The sequence below is a fragment of the Ranitomeya variabilis genome, chromosome 4, assembly GCF_051348905.1.
Source record: "Ranitomeya variabilis isolate aRanVar5 chromosome 4, aRanVar5.hap1, whole genome shotgun sequence".
Classification (NCBI taxonomy): Eukaryota; Metazoa; Chordata; class Amphibia; order Anura; family Dendrobatidae; genus Ranitomeya; species Ranitomeya variabilis.
In genome coordinates, this window is record NC_135235.1 from 67,306,823 (window position 1) to 67,327,990 (window position 21,168).

At 44.9% G+C, this 21,168-nt stretch overlaps 1 protein-coding gene across 1 annotated transcript in view; it reads right to left on the bottom strand.

Annotated features, from left to right (window-relative positions):
* The window catches only part of WBP1L (WW domain binding protein 1 like), a 121,163-nt gene extending 100,556 nt beyond the window's left edge, over nucleotides 1-20,607 (bottom strand). Inside the window, exon 1 of the mRNA XM_077258656.1 lies at nucleotides 20,373-20,607. Within this exon, the coding sequence (XP_077114771.1) occupies nucleotides 20,373-20,438 (66 nt within the window). The 5' untranslated portion in view covers nucleotides 20,439-20,607. The remainder of the gene's footprint in view (nucleotides 1-20,372) is intronic.
* Between the last annotated feature and the right edge of the window lie 561 nt (nucleotides 20,608-21,168).

Sequence of the window (21,168 nt, forward strand, 5' to 3'; positions counted from 1 at the left end):
ACGGAGTAACGAAGATAATTAGTCACAGGAGAATGTCCCCGCTGCCTTCTTCCCGCACGACTCTGCATGATTGACAGGTCTCATTTTCATTGTATGTACAGGCAGAGACCTGTCAATCTAGAGTGCCAGGGTGCGGACAAGTCACTGGGGACATATGTCCATTACTAGTCATCCAGCCTGATAGTGAAAATCCACAATATAAACTGTTTTATTGCATTAAATGTGTAGCAAAATCAGTACCAGAGGAAATTATTCCTGTGGCTCATTTTCAATAAAATAAAATAAAAAATTAAAATATGCCCTTGTGTTATTAACCTTTATTTATTCATACTGGAAGGGAAGCTTCAAATCTGAAAACATCCTAATATTTGAAAAAAAATTTTTTAGTTTAGACATTTTATTTTTAATTAAATCACTATCTTTATTTAAAAAAATAAATAAATAAACAATTAGTCATCTTGCAATTTTCACACTAGCCGCTGGGTTTTTTTTTTTTTTTTTTTTTACTTACTCTTTCTGTTCTTTCAGGAAATGTTTTCTACTTTTTTTTTTTTAAAATCCAGATTGTGGTATGGGAAGAAAAAGGATTGCTAAAAATGGAAGAAAAAAAAACTTACACAAAAATGATAAAAGGTCATTTTCTGATGATCGTTGCCCTTTAAAAGCTGTCTTTAGTGCTGCCCCTTTTTTTGTAACCACCACAATAGTGCCTAGAACGGGATGCATGCATAGGGGCGCTGCTGGAATTGAAGGGTTCCCTGAAATGGCAAGACTGCTGCTTCCACTACTGCTGTGGCCGACGGTCAGCCAGTCCTGTCGAAATTCGCAACCCCTGGGATGTCCAGTTCATAGCTGCAGATTGAGCCCAGAATCATTATCTTTATGCTGTACTTTGTAGAAAGATTTTTTTTTTTTCTTTTAAGGGTAATTCCCTTTTTTCTTTACTACAGACATTCACCATAGGAAGAAGGGAGCCTTAGGCAATAATGGTAACTATAAACATGACTAATGATGGAGGCATTGCAGCTATTGCAGTCATATTGCCTCATGCCAAAGGGAAAAACCCCTCGAATATTACGAGACAATAGACGGGCAAATCAGCAAAGTCGCCTGCTACAGATCACACAGGCACAAGCGGCCTGGACAGGAAGAGGCGTCAACAAAACACAACTTTCTATTGAACTAGTAAACTTCCAGCAATAGCTCTATAAACAGGGATGTGCCACAGATGTTTCGACTTTATTAGAAGCTTATTTATCAATGCATAACATTTAAATGGTGTAGTGTTTGGGGCTTTTTGTTTTTTGAATAAAATTAAACAGCCATTGAGATTGTCATTTTAATTTGCTGGTGTGCAAAGGTTTGTTTACACTAACTGACTGGTGGCACAATAAGCCTTTACCGATCAGTGGTCGGTTACATCCCAGTCTATACAGGCAGACCAAGGAGAACAGTGCACACAGTGATCTATAATAAACGCTCGGTGCACATAGGCCGCCATTGTTCTCAGCAGTGAGAGTCCTTACTAAGCCAAGCATTTCAACCGATGAACAATCGTACTGCTCATTCACCAGGTGATCGGCAAAATTATAGTGAAATGAGTGTTCCTAATGCTCGTTAACAAGCATATTGCAGTGTAAATGCCCCTTAAGTGCAATAGTGCGACACTTAACACACCACAGATGCGGCATTCTCGGGACATAATGTCAGATGACAGCAGTCTCCTATACTGGGGCTGTATCAGCTGCAAAACTAGGTGCGCCCCCTGGGGTGTCCAGTTCATAGCTGTAAATGGAGCCCAGCGCCATTTTATTATAACAGTTCTGTGCGCTGGTTACAAATTCCTTTTGCTACCTGTAATTGTGATCTAAGTGGAGCAGTCATGTCATTGCAGCACTCAAATCATAGTAATTATTGGTGAGCACAAGTCCAGGCATCAGGGCAGTGTACTCACCGATGGATGAAGACGCCTGCATCTGGTGAGCACTCACAACCTATTCTGTGATCGGAGTGCCTCAATGATATGACTGCTCTGCTCAGGTCACAATAATAGTCCACTGAGCCAAGTATCCATTCCCCTTGTGTGATACTACTGCTGAACTACGTAATTACTGTGATCTGCAGCTACAATGATATGACTGCTCGGCTCAGATCTTATAAAAGGCAATGTAAGCCATCCTTGGTGACACTTTCCACATCTCGAGATTTCATTGCAGTCACCAACAAAATGGCACTGCACAAAAGGATAAGTGGATGAAATTTAGGGTTAAACACCCATGGACGATTAAAACATTAATACTCTACATTTTTTCAATTGTTAAAAAATAAATATATACAAGTTTGTACCGGCAGGTTTCCTAATTGCTAAGTTGACACATGGCCGACCTGGATAGGGATTTTTGCTTGCTGCAAATCTGAATTACATTTTTGTCTCAGTTCACGACTCTCTGCTTAACATTGCCCAAAAAAAAAATCATTTCACAAAAATCACAGCCAATATTGCAGTCTGTGAGCTCACTATTAGCCAGCGTGGACATGTGGCTCCAAAGAGCTTCTCTTACTTCAGAGAAGTCAACACACTGAGAACCCGATTGAATTCAATGACAATTGTATAAGGTTTTTTTCCCCTTTTACGGTACACAAGGATTGAACACTTTTCGCCTACCTCAGCATCACCGCAAAGGCTAGCGATTCCCTACACAGTGGGGAAAATAAGTATTTGATACGCTGCCAATTTTGCAAGTTTTCCCACCTCCACAGAAGAGGTCTGTAATTTATATCCTTCAACTGTGAGAGACAGAATCTAAAAATAAAATCCCCAAAATCACATTGTATGATTTTTTTTTTTTACATACCGTAGTTAATTTGCATTTTATTGCATGAAATAAGTACCATATTTTTCGGACTATAAGACGCACCCCAAATTTGGGGTGAAAATTGCAGAAAAAAAGATTTTTTTATAAGATGGGGGTCCGTCTTATTGTCCGAATTTATAGTATCTTACCTGAGGGCTGGCGGTGGCAGAGCAGGGTCACAGGAGGCATGGTGTCAGCAGAGGTGGGGTGATGCGATACGGCGTGCACCTGAGCAGGGTCCCTTCCTGCTTAGGTGGGCGACGCCACGGCCTGGTGTCCATGGGGGGGTTGCAGCAGTGGTGTGGCGAAGGCAGAGGTGCGGGGATAATGAGCGGTATGGCGTGAGTAGGGTCCCTTCCACAGGTGAGGTGACGCAGCGGCCCAGTATGCAATGTGAGCAGCAGAGCCGGGTTAATCACCGGTTTATCGGTGGCCATCTTCCTGAGGCCGCGCGTGCGCAGATGGGAGTGCTCTGCTTCCCGGGGCTTCAGGAAAATAGCCTAGGGAGGCCGCGCGAGCGCAGATGGAGATCGCGGTGGCCATTTTCCTGAAGCCAAGATCTAAATCTGCGAACTCTGCTTCAGAAAAATGGCCGCCGCAATCTCCATCTGCGCATGCGCGGCCATTTTCCTGAATCCCCGGGAAGCAGAGCACTCCATCTGCGCACGCGCGGCCTCAGGAAAATGGAGGCCGCCGCCATCGATGAACCGGTGATTAACCCGGCTCTGCTGCTCACATTGCATTCCGGGCCACTGCGTCACCTCACCTGTGGAAGGGACCCTGCGCACGCCATACCGCTCATCATCCCCGCACCTCTGCTGCCGCTACCTCACCACTTCGGGTAAGCCTGCATTACGACTATAAGACGCACCCCCTATTTTCCCCACTTTTTTTTGGGGGGGGAAAAGTGCGTCTTGTAGTCCGAAAAATACGGTATTTGATACAATAGAAAAACAGAACTTAATATTTGGTACAGAAACCTTTGTTTGCAATTACAGAGGTCAGATGTTTCCTGTAGGTCTTGACAAAGTTTGCACACACTGCAGCAGGGATTTTGGCCCACTCCTCCATACAGATCTTCCCCAGATGTTTCAGGTTTTGGGGCTGTTGATGGGCAACATTGAGTTTCAGATCCCTACTAAGATTTTCTATTGGGTTCCGGTCTGGAGACTGGCTAGGCCACTCCAGGAGACGAAATGCTTCTTACAAGGCCACTCCTTAGTTGCCCTGGCTGTGTGTTTTGGGCCATTGTCATGCTGGAAGACCCAACCATCATCCATCTTCAATGCGCCTACTCAGCGAAGGAGGTTGTTGGTCAAAATCTCACTGTACATGACACCATTCATCCGTCCTTCAAGACCGTGCAGTCATCCTGTCACCTTTGCAGAAAAGCACCCCCAGAGTATGATCACGGTTGGGACTGCGTTCTTGGGGTTCTAGTCATCCTTCTTCCTCCAAACACAGCAAGTGGAATTGATATGAAAAATTTCTATTTTGGTCCCATTTGACCTTCTCCCATGCCTCCTCTGGATCATCCAGATGGTCATTGGTGAACTTCAAAAGGACCTGGACATGTGCTGGTGTGAGCAGGGGGACCTTGTGTGCCCTGCAGGATTTTAAACCGTGACGGTGTAATGTGTTACTAAGGCTGGGGTCACACTTGCGAGAAACTCGCACAAGTCTTGCATCTCACTGCCGCCGGCACTCGGGACTGGAGTGTGCGGCTGCATGTATTTCTCTGCAGCTGAACGCTCCGGTCTGAGTGCCGGCGGTATTGAGACGCGAGACTCGTGAGAGTTTCTCACTAGTGTGATCCCGGTCTAATGGTAATGTTTGAGAGTGTCATCCCCGATCTCTTCAGGTCATTGGCCAGGTCTTGCAGTGTACTTCTGGGTCGATTCCTGACCTCTCTCAGAATCATGAGGTGAGATCTTGCATGGAGCCACAGACTGAGAAAGATTGACAGTCATCTTGTGTTTCTTCCATTTTTTAATATTTGTGGCAACAGTTGTGGCCTTCTCACCAAACTGCTTGCCTATTGTCCTGTAGCCCATGTCAGCCTTGTGCGGGTCTACAATTTTGACCCTGGTGTCCTTAGACAGCTCTTTGGTATTGGCCATGGTGGAGAGGTTGGAGTGTGATGGAGTTCGAACATGTGCAATTAATACATGTAATGAGTGCAGAGTAGGAGGGCTTCTTAAACAAAAACAACAGGTCTGTGAGAGTCAGAATTCTTGCTGATAGGTATTTGATCACCTAACAATTTCATGCAATGAAATAAAATTTCATTATTTAAAAAAAAAAATAAAATAAAATAAAAAAAATCAAACAAATGTGTTTTTCTGGATTTTTTTTTTATTTTTAACATTCTGTCTCACAATTGAAGTGTCCCAGTGATGTTAATTACCGACCTCTATTCTTTGTTGGTGGGAAGTGGCAGTGGACTTATATTTCACACTACACGTGACCGCTGTGGCCAGTCAGCAGGATACTGCTGTAGAGATGGAAACAGAGACCACTGAGGAGCACCATGGAGGCAGTGTTGCGGTAACTCATCATATAGGGATTTTATATACTGGAAATACACGATATCACGCAGGCACAAAACACAATTCCCTAATAAGTAAATTTTCTAATATTCCATATAACTGCAGGAAAATTTCTGCAAAAAAATTTATGGGTTGTAACAAATTTCCAAGTTCTTTATATCTGTTCTGCAGGCACACCAGCTAATAACAGGTTGCATTCTGCTGACAGATTTGCATGGTTATTGTTGGAGCTCTACCCTTAGTGATGGCCTTACGGTGGCATTATAATCGTTAATTGATAGTTATACAAGTTCCTCATATGTGAATCGCTGCAATGTTGCCGGCACGGAAGGAAAGTATAGATTTATTTTATTATGAGCGAACATTTAGTTTAAGAAGGGGTTAAACTAAAAGTAGAACAGCACTGCATGGTCGGACACAGTACATAGAAGGCACACATTTATTTAGCACAATAATGTATGTATTTTTTAGAACACATCTAATAGTGGAACATATTATTCCAAAATCTATTGATTAAAATGTTCTATAACAGCGCACAAGATGCCGGAAAGAGAGGTTATTTGGAAAGTCAGCCATCTCTTATGACTCTTCTCCGGCCAAGCACTCATGAGTTTTCGAAAGGGATGAGCGGAAAAACAAAAGGTTTGGATGTTAAGGTTAAATCACTGACCCATATCTTTCCTAAAAATATTGTTGGGGGGGGGAGAAGTAAGGAAGCCCCATAAACAGACTAATGGCCAATCCTGCCAATATCAGCGGGTACAGGCAACTTTGTTTAAATATGTATGGGTGCCCCTAGTCCAACAAGGCATGCACACCGTGGTGTTGGCATACAAACAGAAGTCATACGCCCACATTCCATTTCATTTTTGAGTTTCGTCACTTCTGTTATGGCTTTCAGAACAGTTCCAGATGGTCTTGTCTGTGTATGGAAGCAAATATTTCACAAAAATCTGCTGCTCTTATTCAAGATGTTTTTCTGAAACATAAAAATAAGGGGGGGGGGGGGGCACCTAAGGTAAGCTAGCGACGGTATGGAGGATGTGCACTTTCAACAGCTGCCATGAAGCGTACAGACAAAAAAAATATAAAAAGATCAAGATAACAGGTCACCAAATTCTTACTCGAGTCAAACTGCACAAAGAGGGCTAATATTGACTGACAGGTTAATCAGCGCTCATATAGAAGGCCCATTCACACATGCCAATAATAATCTGCATGGGGAATGAATGAAAGTTAAAGGGAACCTGTCACCCCCAAAATCGAAGGTGAGCTAAGCCCACCGGCATCAGGGGCTTATCTACAGCATTCTGGAATACTGTAGATAAGCCCCCGATGTATCCTGAAAGATGAGAAAAAGAGGTTAGATTATACTCACCTGGGCGGGCAGTCCGATCCGATGGGCGTGGCAGTCCGGTCCAGGGCCTCCTATCTTCTTACGATGACGTCCTCTTCTTGTCTTCACGCTGCGGCTCCGGTGCAGGCGTACTTTGTCTGCCCTGTTCAGGGCAGAGCAAAGTACTGCAGTGTGTAGGCGCCGAGCCTCTCTGACCTTTACCGGCGCCTGCGCACTGCAGTACTTTGCTCTGCCCTCAACAGGGCAGATAAAGTACGCCTGCGCCGGAGCCGCAGCGTGAAGACAAGAACAGGACGTCATCATGAGAAGATGGGAGGCCCCCGGACCGCGACGCCCATCGGACTCGGACCGCCCCTGGGTGAGTATAATCTAACCTCTTTTGGGATACATTGGGGGCTTATCTACAGTATTCCAGAATGCTGTAGATAAGCCCCCGATGCCGGTGGGCTTAGCTCACCTTTTGGGGGTGACAGGTTCCTTTTAAGGTTTAATTCTCTTTATGCCTAGGAATATTAATTTTGTTTTACCTGAAGGATTTCTCCATCTTAAAAAAAAAAAAAAAAAAAAAAAAAAAGTTCATTTAGACTTATCCCATTATCCAAAAAAAAAAAAAAAATTCCATCTACCGGTCCTTCACAGATACGCTATTCAGACATTTCAGGAAATTATATTAACAATATCAACACTTCATAATCATACCGCTTAAAATTTATTAGCAGAATACTGTTTACAGTGAGAATTGTATTATTTCATCACAATACGCGATCTTCATGGTTTCCCTTTTGCTCCCTCCCTGAGCAATATCCTCTGCACAGGTACAGAGCATGCCCACAACCCTCTTCTATACATTTGCCAATCTATTGCTTCCTAAAGTCAATGTGGCTTATAAAAAAGCATCTCAATAAATGCTGTGAATAAGGGTATGTGCACACGTCAGGATTTCTTCAGGAATTTTAGCGGGTTTTTTTTTTGCGGATTTCCCCGATAAAAACGCTATAATTCTGCACAAAAAACGCTTACATTATGCATCCTATCATTTAGAAAGCATTCTGCATTTTTTGTGCAGATGTTGCGTTTTTTTCCGCAAAAAAAAAAAAACGCAATCCGCAAAAAGAATGAACTTCTTCATTCTTTTTGCGGATTTTTTGCAGATTTCCCATGATTTTGGAGTGTCAGGAGAAAAACGCAAAAAATCCGCAAATTTTCTGCAAAAAAACAAAAAACAAAAACGCGTCATAAACCCGAAAAAACGCATGCGGATTTCTGGCAGAAATTTCCGGATTTTTCTCAGGAAAATTTCTGCAAGAAATCCTGACGTGTGCACATACCCTAACAGTTCTGTCTAGATGGACATCCCCAAATTATGTCCAAATATAGATAAAAAAAAAAAAAAAATAGGTTTTCAGTACCTATATGGTTTCTTAAAAGAAAAAAAAAAAAAAAGTATGCGTCATCCCTTGATAAATCCGCAGGTCAAAAAGCACTGCTTTTTTCCTGCGGATTTATTGCGGATTTACCGCGGTTTTTGTGCGGATTCCACTGTGGTTTTACACCTGCGGTTTTCTATTATGGAGCAGGAGTAAAACCGCTGCGGATTCCGCACAAAGAATTGACATGCTGCGGAATGTAAACCGCTGCATTTCCGAGCGTTTTTTTCCGCAGCATGTGCACTGCGGATTGCGTTTCCCATAGGTTTACATGGTACTGTAAACGCATGGGAAACTGTTGCGGATCCGCAGCGTGTGCACATAGGTTCCCTTTAAGGCTATCACCCCGTTTTTTAAAGATTAGATAAAAATAGTGTGAAATAGGGGCAGAGCTGGGCTTTACATTAGTGCCTTTTTGTTGCCTTTATTCCCCCGTTAGGCTGCCGAAATACCTGTGTGAAGTGGCCGTTTTGTCCTGTCACTCAAGTTGGTCAGGTCGGATGGGCGTGGTTACAGCGCTGTTTCTCCCCCATCATTACGTTGGTGGCGTAGTGGTGTGCGCATGTCCAAAGCGAAGATCCACTGCCCAGGAGATTCAAAACAGCGCGGGCTTCGCTATTCGCCGTTTACCGGTGGGCGCGGCCATCTTTCCTGTGGCCGCGCGTGCGCAGATGGAGCGCTCTGCTGCCCGGGCTTCAGGAAAATGGCCGCGGGATTCCGCGCGTGTGCAGATGGAGATCGCGGCGGCCATTTTCCTGAAGCCCAGGCAGCAGAGCGCTCCATCTGCGCACGCGCGGCCACAGGAAAGATGGCCGCGCCCACCGGTAAACGGCGAATAGCGAAGCCCGCGCTGTTTTGAATCTCCTGGGCAGTGGATCTTCGCTTTGGACATGCGCACACCACTACGCCACCAACGTAATGATGGGGGAGAAACAGCGCTGTAACCACGCCCATCCGACCTGACCAACTTGAGTGACAGGACAAAACGGCCACTTCACACAGGTATTTCGGCAGCCTAACGGGGGAATAAAGGCAACAAAAAGGCACTAATGTAAAGCCCAGCTCTGCCCCTATTTCACACTATTTTTATCTAATCTTTAAAAAACGGGGTGATAGGTTCCCTTTAATATGACGTGGTTTTAAATGGTGAATATTGACTTTATATTTTGTCTCATTATAGGAAACTCTTTCAAAAAGTGTCTGCTGGATCCTGTTTCCAGAACATAGGAATCTTTGCCTGCAGCGGTCATGCCACGGTAGACGACATACTGATGCTTCATCCTGTAGTTCACCGGAAGTCAGGAATGCACATCTGCTCTACACAGAAGAGGAGGTACTGGGCTGGTGGTCAAACTGGAGCTCAAAAGACCCAACTGGAGGAAAATCCAGCAAAGTAGAGCTAGAATATAGTTGGGGAGAAAATTAAATGCTGGAATGATTTTCCGAAATAACTAATATAAAATTGAAAGTGATTGTGACAACTAATACAGTGGCCACAATGGATCGAGAGTTGTCACCTAGCTTTGCCACACTCCAGAAGCAAATTTATCCATCCAAGCAGAGATCTAATCCTCCTCTGCTGATCGCAGCACGAATACACAGATTTCCCAGAGCTATAGTAGCTGCTATTGGCGGACATCCATGAACAGCATAAACGGAATCCAAGTGCAATATATACTGGGAGAAAGCTCTGGATATAAGCTAAAGGCCGCTCATACTGGGTGTGAACAAGCAGCCCCGGTATGGAGTCCGCAGTGAATTGATCCCATAGTTGCAGGGCATCCTCAGTTGTTGGGCGTACACAAGCTGCCGGATAATCTTCTGTGTAAACACGAGCCGAGCAAAAAAAGAGAATAAGTAAATAAGCTTTAAGCAAAACCACAACAAGCCATCTCTATGCCACAAACTACGAACTAGCAGGATCAGGTTGCAGGGCTCACATCGGCCATATACAAAAAGCTATATACAAAGTCCACTTCTTCTATTGTTCAGATCACATCTCGAAATTAGGTTGTGCAAGGGGAAGGGAGAGGGTAAAGGTACCGCCTCACAGTGGCACTTTGGTCGCTACGACGGCACGATCCGTGACGCTCCAGCATCGCTCCATTATTGCTCCAGCGTCGTAGACTGCGGTCACACTTCGCAATGCACGGCGCTGGAGCGATAATTTCATGACGTATTTGCGATGTAGAAGCCGTTGGCTACTGTGCGCACATCGTATACAATATCGTGCACACCTTTGTTACACGATGCGATCATGCCACCACAGCGGGACACTTGACGACGAAAGAAAGTTTCAAATGATCTGCTACAACGTATGATTCTCAGCGGGGTCCCTTATCGCAGTAGCGTGTCAGACACAGCAAGATCTTAAGTATATCGCTGGAACGTCACGGATCGTGCCGTCGTAGCGACCAAAGTGCCACTGTGAGACGGTACCCTAACACGGCAAGGAGAAATTTCAAACAGGGAAAAGGTCAAGGTAACCTTTAGAGTGGTCCATACACATTCGGCCGGCTTCATGTTACCTTTGGGACACACGTTTGAGGCTGCGTTGAGGCTTCCATCTAAAGCAACGAAATTCGGGGAAAATGTCTGGAGCTGTTCACTACAATGAGGTGGACAGTCACTTTGTGTTCCATTTGCCCTTGGTTTTTGCAGAGTCCAATTTTTTTTTTTCTTCATGCGAGAACAAAAGTGTGGGCGACCATTTTTCAGGCCTTCAGAAGAAAGCTCCAAACGTGACACAAACACGTTGCCCAAATGTATGTGTACCCGGCCTTACACACACGCATATATTTTCGCATCCAACCCTCTGATTTATGCTGGACTGGATGACTATCTAACATGTATTGGGCACGTGACTCTCCCCATGATGGCAGATATCTAGGAAAATAAGAATCAGGCAACTGGATTTCAGCTGACTAAAGGTACCGTCACACTCAGCGACGCTGCGGCGATATAGACAACGAGCCGACCTAAACTAGATCGCTGGAGCGTCGCTGTTTAGTTCGCTGTAGAGACGTCAAACACAGCAACTCCAGAACGATGCAGGAGCGATCCAGTGACGTAACGGCGACTCACTTCTTGTTCTCGCTGGTTGTTAGCTCCATGTCAAACTGCCGGAGTGTACCGACTGGCTAGAAGAAGACGCTGCGACGCCCCCTATGCTCGTTGCTGGCGTCGTTGCTTTTGATGTCAAACATGACGATACACGCCGACCTGGCAACGAAATAAAGTTCTGGACTTCTAGCTCCGACCAGCGATGGCACAGCGGGATCCAGATCGCTGCTGCGTGTCAAACACAACGAGATCGCTATCCAGGACGCTGCAACGTCACGGATTGTTGTCGTTCTCTTTGCAAAGTTGCTGAGTGTGACGGTACCTTAACCCATTATTCCATAGGTAAGAAAAGCTGCCACCACAAGGGTCTTGCACTGAATTACGGACCCCTTTAGACAGAGTGATCAAGGCCGTTAGTTAACCAATGATTGGCTACATGCAAGCTAGTCAGCAGGCGTTTACTGGCTTATAGGCCAAAGAACATTCTGTGCATAACTAATTTTTTAATAACAATTTGGGAAAGTGAGGGTAGGGAGTTTGGAGAGCAGACTCCAGACTTTTCCACACGTAGCCTTTTTGTACATAAAAACAGCATTTTACAGAAGAAGCTGAATAGATGTGATTTCTCCTCCTCTAATTTACACAGTGATTTTTTTCCCCCCTGTTATGGTTCATTGAGCTATGATGCTTCCCCCGAATTTCCAAATAGTTAGTTTCAACCAAAATGACTAACCGTTGTCCATTTCGGTAAATAAAAAAAAAAAAAAAAAAGTCACAAAATAAATCCAATGCCTCCAACCTCTTCTCTCTTGAAGTCTGCCATTAGGGAGAGTCAGCACAAGCCCACACACATTAAACAGCTGGTTCCTACTACCAAAATCTGTTTACTTAGATCCCAACACCATGTACCGCACACTGGCAGCTCACATTGTCGCTCAATTGTGTGCTAGTAAAATATCGACATGAGGATGCTAACATTGTGAATTCCTTGTCCTGACCACTAGTAAATACAAACCAATCTGACTTATCAGTCCCTCATGAAGTTTTCTGGTTTTTGGTGTGGAAACCGGTCATGTTTTAATGACGTTATAGGTTTTGCAATGTCATAATGGCACGGGGCAGGGTGACAATCACACAGTCATCCTTTTTAACATAGACGTATTTTGTAAGGGCATCATGTCTCCATCATGTAGACCTTCTAGCACCTCATCTTTTCTGCCCAGCTTTGTCCATACTGATATTTGCAGTTTTGTGGCTATTGTCAGGGTGCTGCACCCATGTCCATTACTGGTGCACTGACAAACAGCCCTCAAAATACCAGTTTGGAAGAACAGGCCCATATATATAACTTGCATCCACAGCCCCCCCAACCATTGCATATTTGTTTGTCTTCTCTCATCCTACCATACGTGCCTCCACAATGCTGCCTTTACTTTGACCAAATGACCCCTTCTCGAAAGTTACAAAAGAAGCGCATCCATCAATGTCACCATATCTCCACCCCCATGCCAATAAAATAAGGCTGCCTGTTTACAATTCCATCATTCTTCGGGTTTTGTCAGCCCCACACCCAGATTTTCCTGCCTTTCCCACCACAGAGACCTATGTAATGAGAAACCAGAGATTAGGAAAGCCTATTAATGCATGTGCTTTCCAAAGACCTTGGAGAACCTATAGATCCCTAGCTAATAAACTGAGGGTCAAAGGCCTCGTTCAGGAAAGTTTGTCTGTCTGCTTTCAAACATATGTAAAAAAGAAGTTTGCAGGACAGGCATTTTTTAACAAGAGATTTTAGTGTCCGTAGGTTAGGATAGGTCATCAGTAGTAGACTGGTGGTAGCCCGACTGACGGCATCTCCGCTGATCTGTAGGTTGACGAAGTCACGACACACTGTAAGTGGCAAAGCCTCATACAGCCGCTACACATTCATCTACAGTGATATTCTGTCTGTTTGCCTGTAACGGAAATCCAGCGTCTCCGATTGGTCGTGCCAGCCGCCCGCGACCTTTTAGCGACAGGCGCAGTCCGGCCACGAATTGGCGCGGGATTTGAACCACGCTTCGCTGATTGGTCGCTATTTTACCTGGAAAATCCTGTGTATTCATGGCATTATTCTTAAATTTTCATAAATAAACTACATACATATTCTAGAATACTCAATGCGTTAGAATCGGACCACCATCTAGTACGTTATAAAAGCAGAGAGGAACCCGCAAGGTCGCTTTCAGGGTGATTAGAAAATGTAAAGGTTTTTCGTTTTAAAGGCTGAAAGGGGTTATGTGCATAGGTCAGACACAAATATCTGTCATTTTTTAAGCAGTAGGAACTTCAGAAAGAGGCCAGAATTTTTCATTATACAGTACATGTAATGAAAAACACCGCTGGCATTTCCCTGAAGTGTCTCTTACTTCAAAAACAAAGCGGGTACCTGCATCAGAAAGACATCGTGTGCACATACCCTAACAACCCTCAAAGACGTTCCGATTATCATCACTATAAACATGCCGGCAAATACTCGAAGGAGCAAAATGAGCGATTGGTGATTTGATTTTTTAGAAAACTTTGTGTTAGCGTTCATTATTTGTTGGCATATATAAACAGGCCAGTAAACCAGCAATGAACTCAAGCATACTGGATCAGCGTTCATTACAGTCATGATCCCTTAATGCTACTGGACAGGCCTCATTGGCCACTAAAATCGCAATTTAGTTAGGGCCTTCATAGGATTTTTGATTTTCTCGGCAGAGATTGCAATGCTTTGACTGGCTGGCTGCTCTCCGGTACCAAGCGTGAAAGCTTCATAGAAATATATGAAGCTATGGCCACCGGGGTAGGTGGGGAGAGCCGCCGGCCAGTTCAATCTCAGTCCAATATACATGGCCATCTGACTGAACTCTTACATTGATAAATGTTAAAATATCAATGAAGTCTACTGTCAGGGCCCCCCTGAGCCAAGTCCAGACCAGTTTGTACGGAGTGTTGCTCCAGGAAGGAACACAAGTTCATACAGGTAAAAGGGGAACACAAATTCCATATTATGGTTTGGGGTTTGTTTGCTTTTTACCCACATTTAGGGCATAGCCAGGAGTGGAGAATATTCTTTGGATTTCCCATCCGTATTAGCGGAAAATATGAAATATGTCAATTTACGCTGTGGATTTTATCACTTGCAAGTGATAAAATCCCTTATAGGGCGCATGGGTGAAATCAGCAGCAAATCAACATTCAAGACAAAATTCAGCATTCGTGGCAAATTTACATTAAAATGTGCAACGGATCAACAGCAGAAAATTTGTATCCTATGAAATAAACTTCATGAAGGTACAGTATGGGCTGATCACACCGTATAATGTGCAGCAGTACTACTGAGCCCATAACATCTGTACTTTTTTGTTTCAATGTGATAACAGAAAATGGCAAAATTTCCAATAAAAAGAAATATACACAACTGGAACCGAACAGCCATTAGTTAAACCGTACAGAACAGGAGGACCTTTCTGCTGATCTATTGGATTGATTTACGCCCCAAAGCTTATAGGGGTGAGGTGTATGCAAGTCATGAGTTACCCCAGCCTGGTACACACCACACATTGGGTTTCAAACATCATTTACAAAAATGTCTGCTGTAAAATAAACAGCTCTATTATAACCAAACAAGTCATATCACATGGTGCCAGGACGGGCTGACGCAGGATACTGGCACTGGTCAGCGCTCAGGATGTGACCTCCACAGATTATTTTATTCAAAGTCATTGAAGTGTCACGTATCATATTAACAGTCTGTAAGAAAGAAAGCAAAACTGCAAGAACGCAACAAACAGAAGGGGGTTTCCATTTCTGTGTCAGGTTCTGTTCACATTTCCAGATGCACATTCCGTTTGTTTCATTTACAGGAACAGAAACAAAATTAATGTGTAAAATCAATCTATTGCAGAACTGGTTGGAGCTAGTTTTAAAAAACAGAAGTAAAAAAAATAAATAAAAAAAAAATCTCTATGCTGCACTTATTCTTCTGTTCTAAAAACGGCGCCAGACTTAACCCAGACAAACTCCATGAGAATCAATGGGCACCCTCTGCTTGTGTAATGCCCATTTTGTATGTGAAATTTGTGAGACCTTTCCTCCAGGGCTCCATTCGCACATGAGCAGATTTTCTGCACCCATCAAGGAAAATAGGTTACTTGTATTTTTTATTTTTTTTCTGAAAATACGCAGCGTAAAAAAACTTACCAAAAGCTCATCATGGGAACACAGCCATGCAGCGATAAACAAGCGATATTCACATTTCTATTTATGTCCCTTTAGATTTTGTTCACACTGCAGTCAAAATCCACTTTCTGCAATCTCAGCAGATGTGACGAAAATAATCACCAGAAAATAATCACCCGACGGGACATGAATAGAAGAAGTCATAGGGATGTCAGATCAGAACATTGAGGCTTCCGACTATCAATAGTAGGAAAAAAGCCCCCTGTACCAGACACACAAAAAAAGAAGCCATATTTACCACCAGGAATCCGCATATTGCTCCAGTGCTGCTGCTTCGACAGCCTCCACTAAGAGGGTCTTCGGAGTGCTAGAAAAATATGTTCGAGTCCCCGCGGTTGAAAGACCACGGCACTTTTCGGATGGGGGCCATGGTCTTTCGAATGTACGGTAACTGTCAGGATATCCATCCTATCACCATCATTCACCCACCGTGCCGACCGTAACCTTTTCACTGCCAGTGACGCAACCTCTGATGAGGTGCAGGGTCGGGTAACTGGTGGTCAGGGAGTCATCGCTTCCAGTCCGGCAGACGTCATCGTAACAACAGCACTGGAGCAGATTCCGGGAGTAATTAAGTAGTTTTTCTTCTTACTTTCTTCACGCTGGCATTCCAATAAGAGAAGTCCTTTAAATCTGCAGCTTATTAATTTAGGCTGTGGATTTTCAGGCGGATTTCGTCTCTTGCGAAGTGAAAGTCACAGCAAAACCCGCAACATATGCACATATCACTCATGCAGGTTTTCATTTGTAATTACTGCTGAATTTTCTTGAGAAGGTGTATCCCATTCAGATGCACCACAAGTGACACTGGCAATGTCTTGGCTTCCCCTATAAAGCCGGAATAACGTGTGTGCCGCTGTCATGATACACTGACTGCCAGCAGGACTCCTGACCCAAACTTCATATCTGCCTACGAGTCTGTTAAAAGCGGGTCAGGGAACCAGTGCCGGTCTGTGAATGTAAAGTAAGACTGGGGCTAGTGACACTTTGCCGCGACACAAGTCGCTGAATGCTTCTGCTATACTGCAGCACAATGCATGTGAATGGGGTAACAATGTGAGAAGGAAATTACAAAAAAAAACAAAACACAAAACAAAATGGTTCCAAGTGTTTGCAACGTGCTTGTCGTGGTCACTATTCCCCGAGAGTTGCATTGCAGCCCCATTCACTTGCAATTTGGCAGCAATATACAGGGATCTAAAGCAGAGCGATCTACTTGGTGGTCCAAGATGCCCCAACCTAACTAATGGATTTTAATGGAGAAAGAAGCGCACATCCGACCTGCCCTTGACGGCTTCTGCACAAGCGGCATTTTTTCCTATAGGTGAGGGGATCTGGTCCGATATTAAAGTTGAATAGTGGGAATACCTCTCAAAGGCGTTATCTGGGACTTTCATTTTTTTTTTTTTTTTACTATTGGCCTAATAACTAATAGGCAGATAGAAACTACCTGCCTGTTTGCCCAGCGACGATCTCTGCCTGGTACAGATAGGTCACTGACAGGACGTGACTATCGACATCACGCCCATTGACAGCCGGCTGCCCGCACTGTAGGATGTCGGCTGTCAATCAGCATAACATCTGCAGTCGCACCCTGTCGACAGTGCAGCCTGGAAGAGCTGCTCTGTTCATGTAGAATCGCGGGTTGAAGCGGTCAATGACTTCTCTGTGCCAGTGGCAGGTAGAACAGGCGGGAAATTACCAACTACCTGCCTGATTTGTTTGTTATTTTAACTATTGTCCCAAAAATGTATCCCTAGATACACCCTCCAACTCTTTATTTACATAAAACTGGTAAATCAATTGAATAGCCTGTATAAAAACAAAGACAGTGTTATTGGTGCCACCTATGCAACAACATTGATGTGTCTCCAAGTCCTCCATGTTGGTAACTGTACAAACAGATACTGACTGATGACCGGCTCATGCAGATTTATATGAAATGCCCTATTATAACATTGGCCGGACCGTAAATGACAAGCACGTTCTACCTATTAATAACGATGGCCGGACCGTACATGACGAGCACGTTCCACCTACTCTAATGATGATCGGACCATACATGACGAGCAGGTTCTACCTATTAGGCCGGGATCACACATATGCGAGATACGACCGAGTCTCGCAAGTAAAACCTAGCTCTGGCGCCAGCACTCCGGAGCGGAGCGTGCAGCTCCATGCATTCCTGTGTGGTTGCACGCTCCGCTCCGGAGTTCTGGCGCCAGAGCTGGGTTTTCACCTGCGAGACTCGGCCTTATCTCGCGTATGTGTGATCCTGGCCTTATAGTGATGATCGGACCGTACATGACGAGCACATTCTACCTATTATAGTGATGGCCGGACCATACATGACGAGCACATTCTACCTATTAATAATGATGGCCGGACCAGATGTGACGAGCACGTTCTACCTATTATAGTGATGGCCGGACCATACATGACGAGCACGTTCTACCTATTAATAATGATGGCCGGACCAGATGTGACGAGCACGTTCTACCTATTATAGTGATGGCCAGACATGACGAACAAGTTCTACCTATTATAGTAATGGCCGGACCAGACATGACGAGCAAGTTCTACCTATTATAGTGATGGCTGGACCGGACATGACGAGCACGTTCTACCTATTATAGTGATGGCTGGACCGGACATGACGAGCACGTTCTTACTATTCTAACGATGGCCGGACTGTAGATGACGCGCACGTTCTACCTATTATAGTGATGGCCGGACCGTACATGACGAGCACGTTCTACCTATTAATAATGATGGCCAGACCGGATGTGACGAGCACGTTCTACCTATTAATAATGATGGCCGGACCAGACATGACGAGCACGTTCTACCTATTATAGTGATGGCTGGACCGGACATGACGAGCACGTTCTTACTATTCTAACGATGGCCGGACTGTAGATGACGCGCACGTTCTACCTATTATAGTGATGGCCGGACCGTACATGACGAGCACGTTCTACCTATTAATAATGATGGCCAGACCGGATGTGACGAGCACGTTCTACCTATTAATAATGATGGCCGGACCAGACATGACGAGCACGTTCCACCTATTATAGTGATGGCCGGACCAGACATGACGAGCACGTTCTACTTATTATAGTGATGGCGAGACCCTACATGACGAGCACGTTCTACCTATTATAGTGATGGCCGGACCAGACATGACGAGCACGTTCTACCTATTATAGTGATGGCCGGACCAGACATGACGAGCACGTTCTTACTATTCTAACGATGGCCGGACCGTAGATGACGAGCACGTTCTACCTATTATAGTGATGGCCAGACCCTACATGACAAGCACGTTCTACCTATTAATAATGATGGCCGGACCGTACATGACGAGCACGTTCTACCTATTAATAATGATGGCCAGACCGGATGTGACGAGCACGTTCTACCTATTAATAATGATGGCCGGACCAGACATGACGAGCACGTTCTACCTATTATAGTGATGGCCGGACCAGACATGACGAGCACGTTCTTACTATTCTAACGATGGCCGGACCATACATGACGAGCACATTCTACCTATTATACTGATGGCCGGACCATACATGACGAGCACATTCTACCTATTATACTGATGGCCGGACCATACATGACGAGCACGTTCTACCTATTCTAACGATGGCCGGACCATGCATGACGAGCACGTTCTACCTATTCTAACGATGGCCGGACCATGCATGACGAGCACGTTCTACCTATTCTAACGATGGCCGGACCATGCATGACGAGCACATTCTACCTATTCTAACGATGGCCAGACCGGACATGATGGGCACGTTCTATTATACTGATGGCCGGACCGTACATGATGCACACGTTCTACCTATTCTAATGATGGCCGGACCGGACATGACGAGCACATTCTACCTATTCTAATGATGGCCGGACCGGACATGACGAGCACGTTCTACCTATTAAGACTCCTTTTCAATTGCATGAAATACGGCCAAGTCTCGCAGGTTAAAACCTGGCTCTGCCAGCGGAACTCCAGAGTGGAGCGTGCAGCTCCATGTATTGCTGTGCGACCGCACGCTCCGCTCTGGAGTGCCGGCGGCAGAGCCGGGTTTTAACCTGCGAGACTCGGCCGTATTTCACACAAGTGAAAAGGAGCCCTTATAGTGATCTACCTATTAATAATGATGGCCGGACCGTACATGACGAGCACGTTCTACCTATTCTAACGATGGCCGGACCGGACATGACGCGCACGTTCTACCTAGGGTGCGAGCAGGACCCTCACTCCTCCTGTAACTGGTGAACTATGTGTTACTTTGTATTATCTGTACATTTTCCAGCTTAACTGTAAAGTGCTGCAGAATATATTGGTGCTAGAGAAAAATATTATTATTATCTGCTGTTGAGAAACGTAAAATGACCACGAAACCCATGACCGAATCACCATGATGGACATCATACTAGTGGCGGCTATAAAGCAAGAAACTCTCGGGTGAGATCAAATATCACAATTTCCAGCAAACAGCGTGACACGGTAACAATGGCGCAAAGACGTTCCGTGGTAGCGATCGACCCAACGTCACCAACATGCACTGCGATTTTATTTATCGGTGTAATTTGTACCTGCAGCCACCAGAGCGGGGACAGAGGTGATCACCGCCCCGGCACCACCATGCTGGAAGTTGCATGATATAAAGCAATGCATTATGTGGCTGATAACATGTATGAATGCATGTCCCCCACTATTCCCAGTCCCACCACTATCCCCAGCCTGGAGGCACAGTGCCATGTTGTCTGTCTGTTCCCCTTCTCAGGACTCCCAGCTCTGTGCAGAGGAATGTGATTTTGCACCACTTACCTGGGGCTCCATACTGCCAGACGTGCTGCTAGGGACAGCCTGAGACAGCAGGAGAGACATCTGCATGTCCTGTTCCCTTTCTTGTCCCTGACTCCAGTCCTTCCTGTGAGGGCTGCAACACAAGAGCCGAACAACCCCTGCAGCAGCAGCGCAGCCCAGCGAGGCCACCTAACTTGGCCCTGCACTAAGCCAGGCAGCTCAGCTCCGCCCACCTCCCTCATCCCAGACGCTGATTGGCTAAAGGCGGGGGATGCATTTTAAAGCTAACAAAGAGAGCAACGCTGATTGGCGAATACCGGCATAGGAAGTTACCAGTGATTGGTTGATTCACTGTCAGGGTTCTAGCGCCATGTTGGAGGTGGCATGAGAGCTAGATGTGTATTTTCAGATAACAGCTCTTTATTTCTAGGCTAATTTTCACGCGTGTGCACTTCTGTGTGAGATCATACGGGGAATGTGTCGCCTCAGCATCAGTGCGGGTTTGCACTATCACTCCAGGGTTTTTTTTATTACACACTAAGCGTTTTCTGTTGCAGTTTGTGACACGTTTTCTTTCATTGGACAATTAATGACTATGTGATATCAGTAAGAGGAAAAAAAACTGCCTCATGCGTATGTTATGGTCATTTTCAATAAATGTGTGCTTGAAATGAGGGCTGGGGTGTGAGCAGGGCAGATTTATCAGGGCAGATACAGTAATACATATTGCGGCCTTGTTTGTGACACATTATGGTGAAAGTTCATTCAGGCTGTGTTCACACAATGAGTTTTCTGTGCAGATTTTCCCCATAGACTT